This window comes from Myotis daubentonii, chromosome 2 (genome assembly GCF_963259705.1).
Source record: "Myotis daubentonii chromosome 2, mMyoDau2.1, whole genome shotgun sequence".
Classification (NCBI taxonomy): Eukaryota; Metazoa; Chordata; class Mammalia; order Chiroptera; family Vespertilionidae; genus Myotis; species Myotis daubentonii.
Window position 1 is genome coordinate 13,221,840 of NC_081841.1, and position 13,617 is coordinate 13,235,456.

The 13,617-nt window shown below is 34.8% G+C and overlaps 1 protein-coding gene across 5 annotated transcripts in view; it reads right to left on the reverse strand.

Annotated features, from left to right (window-relative positions):
* Positions 1-13,617, reverse strand: part of WASHC4 (WASH complex subunit 4) — a 67,203-nt gene that overhangs the window by 11,644 nt on the left and 41,942 nt on the right. For all 5 annotated transcript variants that reach the window (XM_059681776.1, XM_059681778.1, XM_059681777.1 and 2 more), the window contains 9 exons: positions 11,987-12,103; positions 10,423-10,591; positions 9,981-10,135; positions 8,877-8,951; positions 8,494-8,598; positions 6,469-6,603; positions 4,842-4,950; positions 4,380-4,446; positions 3,380-3,466 (listed from right to left, as the gene is read on the reverse strand). In XM_059681776.1, the coding sequence (XP_059537759.1) occupies positions 3,380-3,466; positions 4,380-4,446; positions 4,842-4,950; positions 6,469-6,603; positions 8,494-8,598; positions 8,877-8,951; positions 9,981-10,135; positions 10,423-10,591; positions 11,987-12,103 (1,019 nt within the window). The remainder of the gene's footprint in view (positions 1-3,379; positions 3,467-4,379; positions 4,447-4,841; positions 4,951-6,468; positions 6,604-8,493; positions 8,599-8,876; positions 8,952-9,980; positions 10,136-10,422; positions 10,592-11,986; positions 12,104-13,617) is intronic.

Sequence of the window (13,617 nt, forward strand, 5' to 3'; positions counted from 1 at the left end):
AACCTTTTAACCACTACCCTACATTAATTTATCTTGAACTCTGAAACCTACTCCAGTTCCCCTCATGATTCTGGAAGATTCACTCCCCATTCAGATCATCGATTCATCATGATAACCCCAGAGTACTTAACTTCACCTGCCATGAACTTTCCTTCACTTGATGTTAGTCATCCATTCCTTTGCATAGATCTGGACATCTTAAAAGGCAATATTCTACTCTTCCCTCAATGAACTGCTTCACAATATTTTTTAAAGGTCATCGATTTTTAAAAGAATAACATCACTTAATAAGAGGTAAAATGGTCTGATTTTCTTCTTTGATATACAAGCCACAAACTCTTTTAATCATTTTAGGGCATGTGATTTCAAATAGCTTATTATCTGCTCTTGGCTTCTTTAATTTGGCAGAGAAGTAAGCTATCTAGCAGGATATTTCAGAGCAAATCTTCTGTATGTGTTGGGACCTTATTCTCATAAAAATGCACGCATGCATTTTCCAGCATATTTTCTATTTTTACTTATAAAAAGTTAAGTCTATCAAAAAGTTAAAATATAGTATAATGGGCACCTGTATACCTTTCACTAGTTCACCATTTAATATTTTGTTAATATTTGTTTTCTTTTATCATGAAATATTTAGAAGTTGCAGACTTCATGTCATTTAGCCTATAAACACTTTCATATGAATCTATTAAGAAATAAGACATTTCCCTACAAAGGCATAATACATTATTATACCCAAAAATAAAATAAATAATATATAACACATGTTCAAATTTCCCCAATTTTCCTCAAATGTCCTCCTTTTATCACTATTTTTTTTCCTTATCTAAGATATGATTAAAGATCATCCACTGCATTTGATCATCAGGTCTCTTTAGTCTCCTGACCTAGAATAGTCTTCTAGTCTTTTTTGTCTTTCATGACACGTGATATTTTTTAAGAGTCAAGACTAGGTGTTTGGTAAAAGGCCCAACATTCTGGATGTCTCCAATGGTTTCCTCATAATACATTCAGAATAAGCATTTCTGGCAAGAATACAACATAGGTACTTGCTATTACATTTGCAACAAGATGCCACATAATGTCAGTATGTCCTATTATTGGTGATGCTAAGTTTGATCATCACTTGATGAAGGTGAAATATAGCAATCTCTCCTGTAAAGATACTTTTCCTCTTTGTTATTAATAAGCTATCATGGGATAATTTTTTGATGAAATACTCTATTCTGCAAAAATATTTTAGAATTCACTGATGATTTTTGTCTGCTTTCAAGTATTATAGTAGTGATTGCAAAACAATTTTTCTGCCTAAATTTCCTCATCCCTTCTTTGTTAGCATTCTTCTGTAAAAAGGAACTTTCCCTCTGCTCCTCTAACCTTTATCATCACTATGACGCATGGTTTCTATTTTTTATTCAATGTATTAATGTATTTTATTCAATATATTACAATAGATTTCTATCATTATTCTTTCTGAAATTCAAACTGTCTCCACCTTGCCTTTTCATGCCTGACTCAATAAACTGTTATAATCTTATATAATAAAAACCTAATATGCAAATCGAACAGCCAATCCATGATTCTCTCTCATCATTGATGTTTTTCTCTCTCTCTCCCTCTCCCTTCCTTTCTGAAATAAATAAAGGATATATATATTCTATATAATAAAATGCTAATATGCAAATTGACCAAGCAGTGGAACAACCAGTTGCTATGACGTGCACTGACCACCAGGAGGCAGACACTCAATGCAGGAGCTAACCCCTGGTGGTCAGTGCGCTCCCACAGGGGGAGCGCTGCTCAGCCAGAAAACGGGCTCATGGCTGGCAAGTGCAGCGGCAGTGGTGGGACCCTCTCCCGCCTCCGCGGCAGTGCGACTGCTGGACATCCCCCGAGGGCTCCGGAGTGCGAGAGGGCGCAGGCCAAGCTGAGGGACCCCCCCTGAGTGCACCAGGTCTCTAGTTATTAATAACAAAGCTTAGTTTTCTAAAGTATTTCTCAGTTCTGCATTCTTCTCTCAAGTTTTAAATTATGTTCCAAAATCACTACTGACTCAAGTCTATAGATCTGCAAAGTCCAATAAGACAGCCATTAGCTATTTATTTACTTTTTAATATATGTTTATTGTGTTCACAAAGGAAGGGAGAGGAAGAGAGAAACACCAATGGTGAGAATCACTAACTGACTGCCTCCTGTATGCCCCCCACTAGGGATGCAGCCTATAACCAGGCTTGTGCCCTGACGTGAACTGCTGGTTCATAGGTCAAAGTTCAACCACTGTGCCACACCAGCGCCATCAGGGCCCATTAGCTACTTAAATGTAAATGAAATAATATTTAAAATTCAGTTCCTCAGTCCCATTAGCCCTACTTCAAGTGTTCAAAAGTCACCTGTGTTCGCAGCTACCATACTGGACAGTGCCGATCTAGGTTACATGGTATTCTAGAACAGTGTTAGCAAATAAAAATACAAAAAAAGTAAAAAGAAACAGGTGAAATTGATTTTATTAACCAGCTATTTGGCATTTATTTTATACTTTACACTTTGGCACATTTCCATTTGGACTAGCTACATTTCAGATGTTAAACAGCTGGGTGTGGCTAGTGGCTACTATATTAAATAGTATGTTCTAGAACAGCGGTCGCCAACCGGTGCTCCATGGACCACTGCTGGTCCGTGAGGTCCGAAAGGTTGGCAATCGCTGGTTTAAGGAAACTTTTGGAGCAGCGATTGCCAACCAGTGGTCCACAGACCACTGGTGGTCTGTGAGGTCTGAAAGGTTGGTGACCGCTATTCTAGAAGACCCCTTTTTATTGAAGTTGGAAAGGTCTCAGAATACTGTAGTCTTAAAAAAAAACATTATATAAATTGAGACCATAAGTATAATAAAAACAGGAACATATGTTTATATAGGTTGTCCCAAAATTCACACAAGAAGTAATTTTGATAGAAAACACAGGTTTATAATTAAAAGTTGTAAATTTTTTATTGATTCATAAAGTATACAGTATAGGGTTATGTATGGAATAGCACATTGGGTAAATGGCCTCCACAGCTTTGCTGGCACATATGCAAAGCCGTGGACTTCATTGGTCTTCATTGTCCCTGCTCCTGGGCCATAATTGGTACTTGGTAATGCTTATCAAATTGAAGGGACTGAAATCAAAGGGCAACAGATACTAGAATCTGATTCAATAAACCAAGTAAAATAGACTTTTATTTTTTGTTGTTGTTGTTGTTAATGCTCATGCAAAATTCAAATCTTGCGTGAATTTTGGGACACCGTATATAATTACCCCCTAGTCTTTCTTCTTAATTTTATATAAACATATACTTTATAAATCTCCAAATATAGGTTATTCCAAAATAAGATTACCTTGCTGCTTTTATTGTTTCTTCTGCAAGGCCTTCTTCTTTTACTAATTCTTCAAAATTTATAATATCTTCAAGATCAGGCACAAATCTACATAAGAATTTGAGAAAGAATTTATGAAGGCAAGATAAATAGGTACAATTGAAACAGAATAGTACTGTTGGACTCTAAATTTTTCAACTACATATTTGAAAAGAACTTTGCATTTCAGTTATATTACTAATATCATCGTTTCAGTTCCAAAGTTGAATTTTATATATAAACTAGAGGCCTGGTGCACAAAAATCTGTGCACTCGGGAGGGTCCCTCAGCCCAGCCTGTGCCCTCTTGCAGTTTGAGACCCCTCGGGGAAGGACCACCTGCTGGCTTAGGCCCGCTCCCCAGGGGATTGGGCCTAAGCTGTCAGTCAGACATCCCTCTGGCAGCCCGGGAGCCCTCGGGGTATGTCCACTTGCCAGGAGGGAGCAGGCCTAGCTGCAGTCAGACATCCTTAGCGCTGCTGAGGAGGCGGGAGAGGCTCCCACCACCACCGCTATACTGGCAGCCATCAGCCTGGCTTATGGCTGAGCAGAGCTCCCCCTGTGGGAGCACACTGTCAACCAGGGGGCAGCTCCTGCATTGAGCTTCTGCCCCTTGGTGGTCAGTTTGTGTCATAGTGACCAGTGATTCCCAGTTGCTCTGCTATTAGGGTCAATTTGCATATTACCCTTTTATTATATAGGATAATCAAATTTTAATCTTTAAAATCACATAATCTTTAGAACCATTTACAAACTGTACTGAGAAAATAAATTAAAAGAGCAATAAAGATTTTCCAAAAGTCTGCTATAATCTTAAATTTTAAGAAAAATATTTTAACTAGTAGAATTAATAGTTTTCTTCCATTTTTTATATCAAATTACATCAACAAGAATAAAACCTTCTATACAATTCTAGAATAGATTTAAGTAACATAAAAATTTTAAATGGAATAAACAAAGCAAAAGTGATGTTTTATCCATACCTAATGGCATTGCTGCTACAATGAAGACCACCAGATCTTATCATTCGTACATAGCCCATAGCATTACCTTGAAAATTGCACACACAAAAAAATCAGATATAGTTATATGTAGTAGTAAACTACAAGGTGTCCACTCCTTAGTACCAAAAGATTCAGCTGTATTTTATTTCAGTTCTTGCTCCATAAAAATGAAACTTACATATTTGTACACTTAAAATATAAATATACATACTTATATACATCTATATTAACTAATTTCTTCCCTCTCATATTGAGTCAGTCTATCAATTATTTCTGCACCAACAGTCTAATCATGCTTGAAAAACTTTTGATAAGTTACTCTAGTGAAAGAAAGCTAAGCTCAGACACTCACATATTACGTTATTTGTATGAAATATTTAATATATGAGATAGATTCTTGGGATTTGTACTTTATTTCCCAATACTGTGATTATAACTTACCAATTTGGCTGATGAGTTGCCTGAACTGATCAAGGTAGCTTTGCCCTTCTGGGGTTATTCCAAGTTTTCTGATGCCTCGATTGAATTTTTCTGCTCTTTCAAATGGATACTAGAGAGATCATTTAAAGACTACTTTTAGTAATAAAGACCCCTAAAATATAAAATGCCTACCAAATCAACCAGGCCAATACCACTTTCCTCTCTAATTTTGTATTTCCATTGTGCTTAACAAATCACTCAAGTCTAATAAGAAAATTTATAGCACAAAAACAACCAATGTTTAAAGTCAGTATAAAATAATTTTTTTTACATAAGCTAAGGGGAATAATTATTAATGTCACCAAACTTAAGTTTCTCACCACCATTATTAGTCTCCAAACACCCAACTATTCTATCAGATAAATAAATGAAACCAACTCCTCCCTGGAAACATTTGTTCAGAGATGTGTGAACGCATTTCTGTGGGCTGAATAGGTATTAGGGACTTATATAAACACACTCTTCCCAAATAACACACATCGACCAAGCTAAAATTTCTGGTAGCTATCACCAATAAGAAATAATTTTTCAAGTCTTAGGTGATTAGAAGATATAGGAAATGACTCATTTTTATTAATAACAAATGAAAACAATTCTTACACAATAATAGCATGGCTATTTCTTTGTCTGAATACTAGTAATTTCTATTTCAATAAAAATGAAAGTTATTATAATTATCTGATAACTTTAATCTATAATTTTATCATTTTATAAGAAAGCAGTATTTTTCTGCTCTGACATTTAAGAGAACTACCATGTAGTATATAAGACAGTTGGAACTAAGTGATGCTTAAGAAGGGTAATTAAAATAGTTCTGGATGTGGCAAATCAAATATATGACCCAACTAAGGCAACTGGTTCTCTATCCAAGTGGCTATGTGCCTCTGTACTGTTACCACTTACAATTCTTTACCGCTCTATGAGAAAACTCAGCGTGGAAGATGAAGAAAAAACAGCATTCTTATAAATTACTAGAGGCCCGGAGCATGAAATTTGTGCACGGTAGGGTCCCTAGGCCTGGCCGGCAATCAGGGCCAATCGGGGCCTTCCGGCTGCCGGCTGGGGCTTCCCTTCCCTGGCTTCTGGCTGCCTGCTGGGGCCTTCCTTCATTCCACGCTGTCAGTACACATCATAGCAAGCGATAGAACTCCCGGTCTCCCGGTCGAACTCCTGTGGGGGCACTCTGCGCATTGGCCTTATATCTATAGATAGGTTGGGATGTCAATTGGTACAGTACGTATCCTAATTTTAAATACACATATTCTTTGCCCTAAAAATTTCTCTTCAAGGAATATGTCTTTCAGAAATAGTCTATGAACACACAGATAAGGATGCTACCTGTAGCACTGTTTGTATCACTGAAAAATGATTTTAAAAAACTAAATATTCATCAGTGGGAGAAAGTTAAATAAATTTCGGTATACATCTTTACTATCAACTCTTAAAAAGAATGAGGTGGATTTATATGTACTGACATGTAATAAACACACTGTAAAACAATATATATAGTATTACTCCATTTTTGTTAACCATTTGCTATACACACAACAGTTGAACTGAACTACCTTAAAAAGATTATGTAAAATACCTTATGATCATTTTGGTCCTTGATTTCCCTGAAAAATCGAATATCTTTAATCAATCTGGATTTGATATGTTCATCATACATAAACTGGCTAAATATATAGAACTTCTTTTTCAAAAACTGGTACGTGAAATTAACCTATAAAATTGGAAAAATTAATATAAAAATTAATTTTAAATCAATATTATTGAGTAATTATTTATATCATAAAGTCTAATATTTATAAAGTCTAATTTACATTGGACCTGAAATATTTAAAAATTTTTATTCCCTAACTTTACAGAACTTTCTATGAATTCCTCTTCAATATGTTTACTACAAAAGGAAAAGAAAGGAAGAAATGGAAAATACTTTCATAATAGGTCTAAGAACTATAGAAAGAATCACAATACCAGATTCAACACTCTTTAAATCATAAGCCAGTCAGAAGTTTCTATGTTTCTCCATCTATAAGATTACTTATTACTAACATTCATGTCTAGATACTGAAAACAGTAAACATTCAATTATTTATCAAATATTTTGAGCATTTCTTATATGCAAGTTATGTAAAACACAGTTCTCATCACGAAGTTTATAGTCTAACAGGAGTGACAGACATTTTAAACAAGTATACTTTAAAGAAGTTATTAAATCTCAACTGCAATTTCTAAACTGAGAAGTGTAGGTGCTTTGAGAATGAATAACAAAAGGCCTCAACTAAAAACGCTAAAAAACTAAGATTTGAGCTGAGATAAACTCAAAATAACATAATTAATTGTGACCTACAGATGGAAGTCCTGTACTAAATTCCATCCCTACCACCTTCAAATACTAATTGTTTTAGCACATGTATGCCATTTTTAAGAGTTTTTCATTTACCCTGTTATAGAAATGGGTACTTTCTCAGAACTTCTCGTGGCTTAGTAGTAGCAGTCTTAGTAGAAACAGTCTCTTCTTTGTCTTCCTCACTCTTAACACTGGGTAACTGTGCCAGCCTCTAATCTTCTTCTTTGCTAACTATATCATTATCAGACACCACGAATTTACTTTCATTAATGTGATTAATTGATTAAACAACTATATCCCCTGCCAGACTGTAATTACTAGGAGAGTAGGAAATGTCTGTTTTTGTCACCCTAATGCCTAGCACAGTGCCTTACATATAAAATGCCTTACATATAAAATATGTGCATAATTATATGTTATATGAGTACTTGATAAAGAGTTTATTTATCCTTAAAGATTCAGACATGGCCTTTACATGGATGACTCCCTTATTTTAAATTTGAAACTCTAACTTTCTGTCTCATTTCCGTACTGGTAACAACTAACACAGAGCTCCAATTGTATCACTTATCAACTCAAATACTTCAATGGCTCCCCCACTATATACTACAAAGGTCCCTATATACTTTCCAGTTACATAACTTCTATTCCCTTATTCCAAAATATGTTTGTAACATTTTACTATTTTAGCATTCACATTCTTTTTTCCTCAAGAAGAAATACTAGTAAGTATGCCCTGAAAACCAGGCAAATTCAAAGGCTTCTCTTCTTACACAGAAGGAAAAACAGCATACAAGTGAGTTCTTCAAGTAATTGATGCCCATTTCTAAGATTCAAAATACTTTGAGTAAATTGCTATTCTTATGGATATCAAATAATTAGTATGCCCCCCCCAAAAAAAGCAGTAGTAATACTATTATCAATGATTCCTTTTCAAAAGCAACTTTCAGAAAATATCAGACAATCCACACAGACATATAAATTTATGCTGATGCTCTCAAATCTGTATTGCTTTTTATAATGATGACCCTGAGATGGCAAGATATTGTAAAGTACATTTGTGTCAGAGCTTCCATCACATCCAACACAATTTTAGTGCCATATATTTTAATTATACCAATCAGAAAAATGGAAATTCCAATATAATATAAATAAGTAGTAGTGTATACTGACTAGAATATTCTATGAAAAAACTATTTTCCAAAATAACAAATTAAACAGTGGTCTACTACCCACCCGACCCCCAAAAAAGATTCTTACTGTTGTATTCATGATTCCTGTGCCATGTGTTCGAATTGAATTAGCAATATGCCGAATATTAATAGTGTTCAAATGTTTGTTATTGCTTGTTCGTTCAATAAAAATCTGCAATGAAATAAATTTATGCAAAATAACAATACAATACATAGCAATCCCTGATCAGTTATCAAAAAATTTCAGAATCTATTTCATTAAATTTAATTGGAAAGTTATTCAAGAAGATAATAAAATCAAAGCAAAGGAATAAACAAGATGAACTCTAAACAATTATTTTTTGCTTTATTTTACCAATTTTCACTATTGAGAATCAATTCTTTACCCTTCAGCCTTCCTATTATATAACCACACACATTAAAAAAAAAAAAATTCTAAGACCCACTCACCTGATTGTTGAGATTATAGAGGTATCGAGACACAAATATATGAATGTTTCTCATAATTTCTAAAACATCCAAGCCCTGCAAAACAATCCACAGAAAAGCTCTATTATTATTAAGATAATCAGTAACACTTATATTAATACAGTGACTTACTATTTATATTCATTTCCCAATATAGATAGATAGATAGATACTGGAGGCCCAATGCACAAAATTCCTGCAAGGGGCTTGGCCCTTGAAGCCATGGCGGCTTGCCTCGGCCCTCCAACCAATCACATCACACCCGCCTTGGCTGGTCCGGCGCCAGTGCGTGTCATAGCGTGGTCGTCTGGACGGTCATTCTGCTGTTTGGCCATTCGGTCAATTTGCATATTATGCTTTCATTATTATAGATAAATTTAAGCATTTTTCCTAAGAGATTAAAGTTTATGTATTATATCTAGGTTTACAATCAGTTGTGTGACCTTGACTAAACTTTTTATAATTCTGCAGAAATCACCTGGATATCCCAATATGTTTCTGGAAAGCTATATCAAAACCTATATGCACAGGCATACCTCACTTTACTGTGCTTCGCTTTATTGCACTTTATACATATTGCATTTTTACAAACTAAATGTTTGTGGCAACCTGCTTGGTCAAGTAAGTCTACCAGAGCAGTTTCCAACAAGCTCAGATGATAGCATTATTATAGCAAAAAGTATTTTAAATTAAGGTATGTACATTTTTTTTAGACATATGCTATTGCACACTTAGATTACAGTATAGTATACACATAACTTTTATATGCTCTAGGAAACCAAAAAATTTGTGTGACTTGCTTTACTGGGCTATTCACTTTTATTGCAATGGTCTAGAATAAAACCTGCATATCTCTGAGGTATGCCTGTATTTCAAATGTTCACCAAAAAGTGAAGTGTAAACAGGAAGCCTGTGGTAATTTCTCTAAAAAAGCAAATTAGCACCATCTAATTTTTTATTCTTGTTAAGTACGAGATTTTATAAAGCAAATATTTTCTTAAAAAAATAAAGATATAATAATAAAGTTTAAAAAACAAAGATTTCTTAAGAAATGTTATGCTACAATCAGAAACATTTTATACCTACCTGTTCCAAAGTCTGACTAGGAAGATGTGCCTCTGTCATAACCAATCCATAGCGCTGAGTAGCTAAATTTCTCATTTCACTGTAAGTGGCCCAGTCATGAAGAGCTACTGTTGTAAGATTGTAGAACGTCTTATCTAGGTAGTGAGTTACATAAGCTAAAAAAAAAAAAAAATTTTTTTTTTTTCAAAAAATTTCAGATTCATGAAATGATAGAGAAGAGAAATAAAACTAAAAAGGAAACAACCTGTCTTTGAACATTAAATTTTCCTTTTTCTAAATAAGATGCTAGGAAAATAAAAATACACAAACAAAAAGGAATTAAAGAATGGACTAATACTAAAAAAAGATATAAGCCCAAAGTTTCATTTTTGTTATTTGTTCTTTTATAGTAAGGGCAAAAAGATATAGAATATGACTTTCAGAAGGAAAGCAGAACACTCACCTCGAATGTCAATGAAACGATTGAAAAACCGAATTGGATTCAGAGAGAAAAAAAGGGCCAGGTCTTTCATGCCAACTTTGAAAGGGTTTCGGTCATCCAGCTTTAAATGAGTATGCACAGAAAGGCGCAGATCCTTCTCTATTTCTTTGCACAACTTGTCCAGCAAGTGCTATTCACAAAATAATTAGTATCTTAATTTTTCAAAATTCAATTATACTGTTCTGTCTATGCTTTAACCATTAGCATTTTATAACCAGTGCAATGATAAAAATTTTGTCAAACTGGTTTAAGATTCCAAATACTCTATGGTAAAATATTATTTTTATTGGGAAAGTGAAAATTACTTTGCTCTCCATTTGAAACCAATGATTTTTCTGCCCAGGAAGCAGTTAAACTCTAATTTTTATTTTAATACTTTAACACCCTTGAAAGAAAATCAAAAGCTAATGCCAATGGCTTCATTACAAGAAACATGAATGTATACTATAAAGCATAAGATTTATGGGAACAAGCAACAAAAGAAAAATCTTGAGAAAATGGAAGAGAAGAAATATTTTTAAAGCTTTCTTATAATAATCATTAAAAATCACAAAACTCATTGAGCTAAAAGTAATGATATTAATCATCTTTTCTGGTCTACTATGGAGTTCTAAATACTGTCAAGTCATATTTTACTTTCTAAATAATATGTAATACAAGAAATTATGAAAATTCTCCATAACTTTATCAAACCTGAATAAGGTTTATATTGTGAAATTCACTCATTTTTAATTACTCTTTCCTAATAAAAATATCATTAGATGAAGCTTTAATTTTAAAGATAACGGTGTTTTATAATACTTCATTCAAACAGGGGAAGATGCACTATATTGCATTTGAATTATTTCTGCTACACAAATAAATCTTTCAAATATATAATGTCCTCCTTTTAGTCAGTAGCGCTCCAAATGAATTTAATAAGATATTGACAGTTAAGTTTAATATTTAATAAAATATTGACAGTCTTAAGTGTATATTAGTAGTAGCATTCAATATTCAAACCAATTTTGTGTTTGCATTCTTCTAATAAGGAGAAAATTTAAATATAAATATACTATTTACTAAAGTAAAGAAAATTTTCCAAATTTCTACTCTGGATCTCTATATAAAAAATTAGAAATTAAAGACCAAGTTATCACAATAGTGATACTATAACTAAAAATGGCTTCTTTGCTCTAGACCAGTGGTTCTCAACCTTCCTAATGCCGCAACCCTTTAATACAGTTCCTCATGTTGTGGTGACCCCCAATTTGATTTTTACAAACTGAACATAATTAAAGCATAGTGATAATCAGAAAAACAATATGTAATTATATATGTGTTTTCCAATGGTCTTAGGCGACTCCTGTGAAAGGGTCATTTGACCCCCAGAGGGTCACTACCCACAGGTTGAGAACCGCTGCTCTAGATAGTGATTTATAAATGATTGTAAATATGTGAAAGCCTGCTTCAATCCAAAATGTTTTTCCAAACATTGCATTCCAAATACATGTTCTAAGTTTTTCAATCTCATATATGATGTTACCTCATTTAAAATTTCCATAATTTCCTTGTCATAGCAATCCAGAAGTATTTCATACGACTCTAAATGTCTTGAATGCATCATAGCAGGTACACAGTCCCGTAAAGCACTGAACATGTACTAAGAAGAAAATGAGAATGTGCATAAATTTATAAAAACCAGGTCTCTAATCTAAATATTACAAAAGTTAATTATCTATCTTGAAAGACAATACCTCACTCTGAAGGCTAATTGCTCTTTTTATACATGACTGTCTTCCTTTCCTAAATGAGTCAGATTTTAGTCTCTAAAGTACCCATTCACTTATTCTTTCCTATTTTGAGCATTCAAATACATTTCTTTCCATACAGAAATACAAAGGTCTAAATAATTGTGACATAAACTAAAATCAAGAAAATGAGAATGATTAGCAATATGAGGGGAAGTGTTAAATTGTATATTAAAATTAATTTACTAAGTATTAATATGAAATTTAACTATAGCCTATATACCAGGTGTACTGGTTAATAATGTGGATGTTTTTCAATAGATGGAATTACACATATGTTGACATATATGCAATTTGATATGTATGTTATTTTGTTGTATTGACAGCAAGCTTCAAAACTTCATATGTCGAGAACCAAGATGGCGGCATAGGTTAACGCCGGAGTTTGCTGCTTTGAACAACTACTTCAAAAGTGGAACTAAAACACGGAACGGACATCACCCAGAACCCCAGGAACGCTGGCTGAGTGGAAGTCCTACAACTAGGAGGAAAGAGAAACGCATACGGACACTCAGAGGAGGCGCAGTGCTGAAGTCAAATTCTGAGGTGCGGAGTGCGCGGAGCGGGCTGGCGGCGGAGGGCACGGTTGGCGTTTTCAATCGGGAGGGAGTCGCAGACTCTGAGCTCCAGATACAGGCGAGTCTTTAGGGACCCAGACTCAAACGGGAGAAGCGGGACTGTCTGGCTTCCGTCAGAGCGAGTGCAGCTCTCTCTCCGAGCTTTGCAGCAGGGTGCTGGGACTCAGAGAGGCAGAGCCCCTGGGAACAGGACTGAGAGCCGCCATAACTGCTCTCTCCGGCCCACCCTGTTGATCCTGTGCGACCCGCCCCGCCCAAGCCCTGCACAGAGGCATTTGCTGGATAGCCTCAGGCAAAGGCTAGATTAGCACCTCCCTAGAGGACAGAAGTTCTCTCACCGTTGACACAGCTGATTCTCATAGCCACTTGGCCTGGAGGTCAAACCCTCCCTGGAATTAGCTACAACAATCAAGATTTATCTATAAGACTGCGAACAAAGACCACTAGGGGGTGCACCAAGGAAGCATAACAAAATGCGGAGACAAAGAAACAGGACAAAATTGTCAATGGAAGAAATAGAGTTCAGAACCACACTTTTAAGGTCTCTCAAGAACTGTTTAGAAGCTGTCGATAAACTTAATGAGATCTACACGAAAACTAATAAGACTCTCGATCTTATATTGGGGAACCAAGTAGAAATTAAGCACACACGGACTGAAATAACGAATATTATACAGACGCCCGACAGCAGACCTGAGGAGCGCAAGAATCAAGTCAATGATTTGAAATGCGAGGAAGCAAAAAACATCCAACCGGAAAAGCAAAATGAAAAAAGAATCCAAAAATGC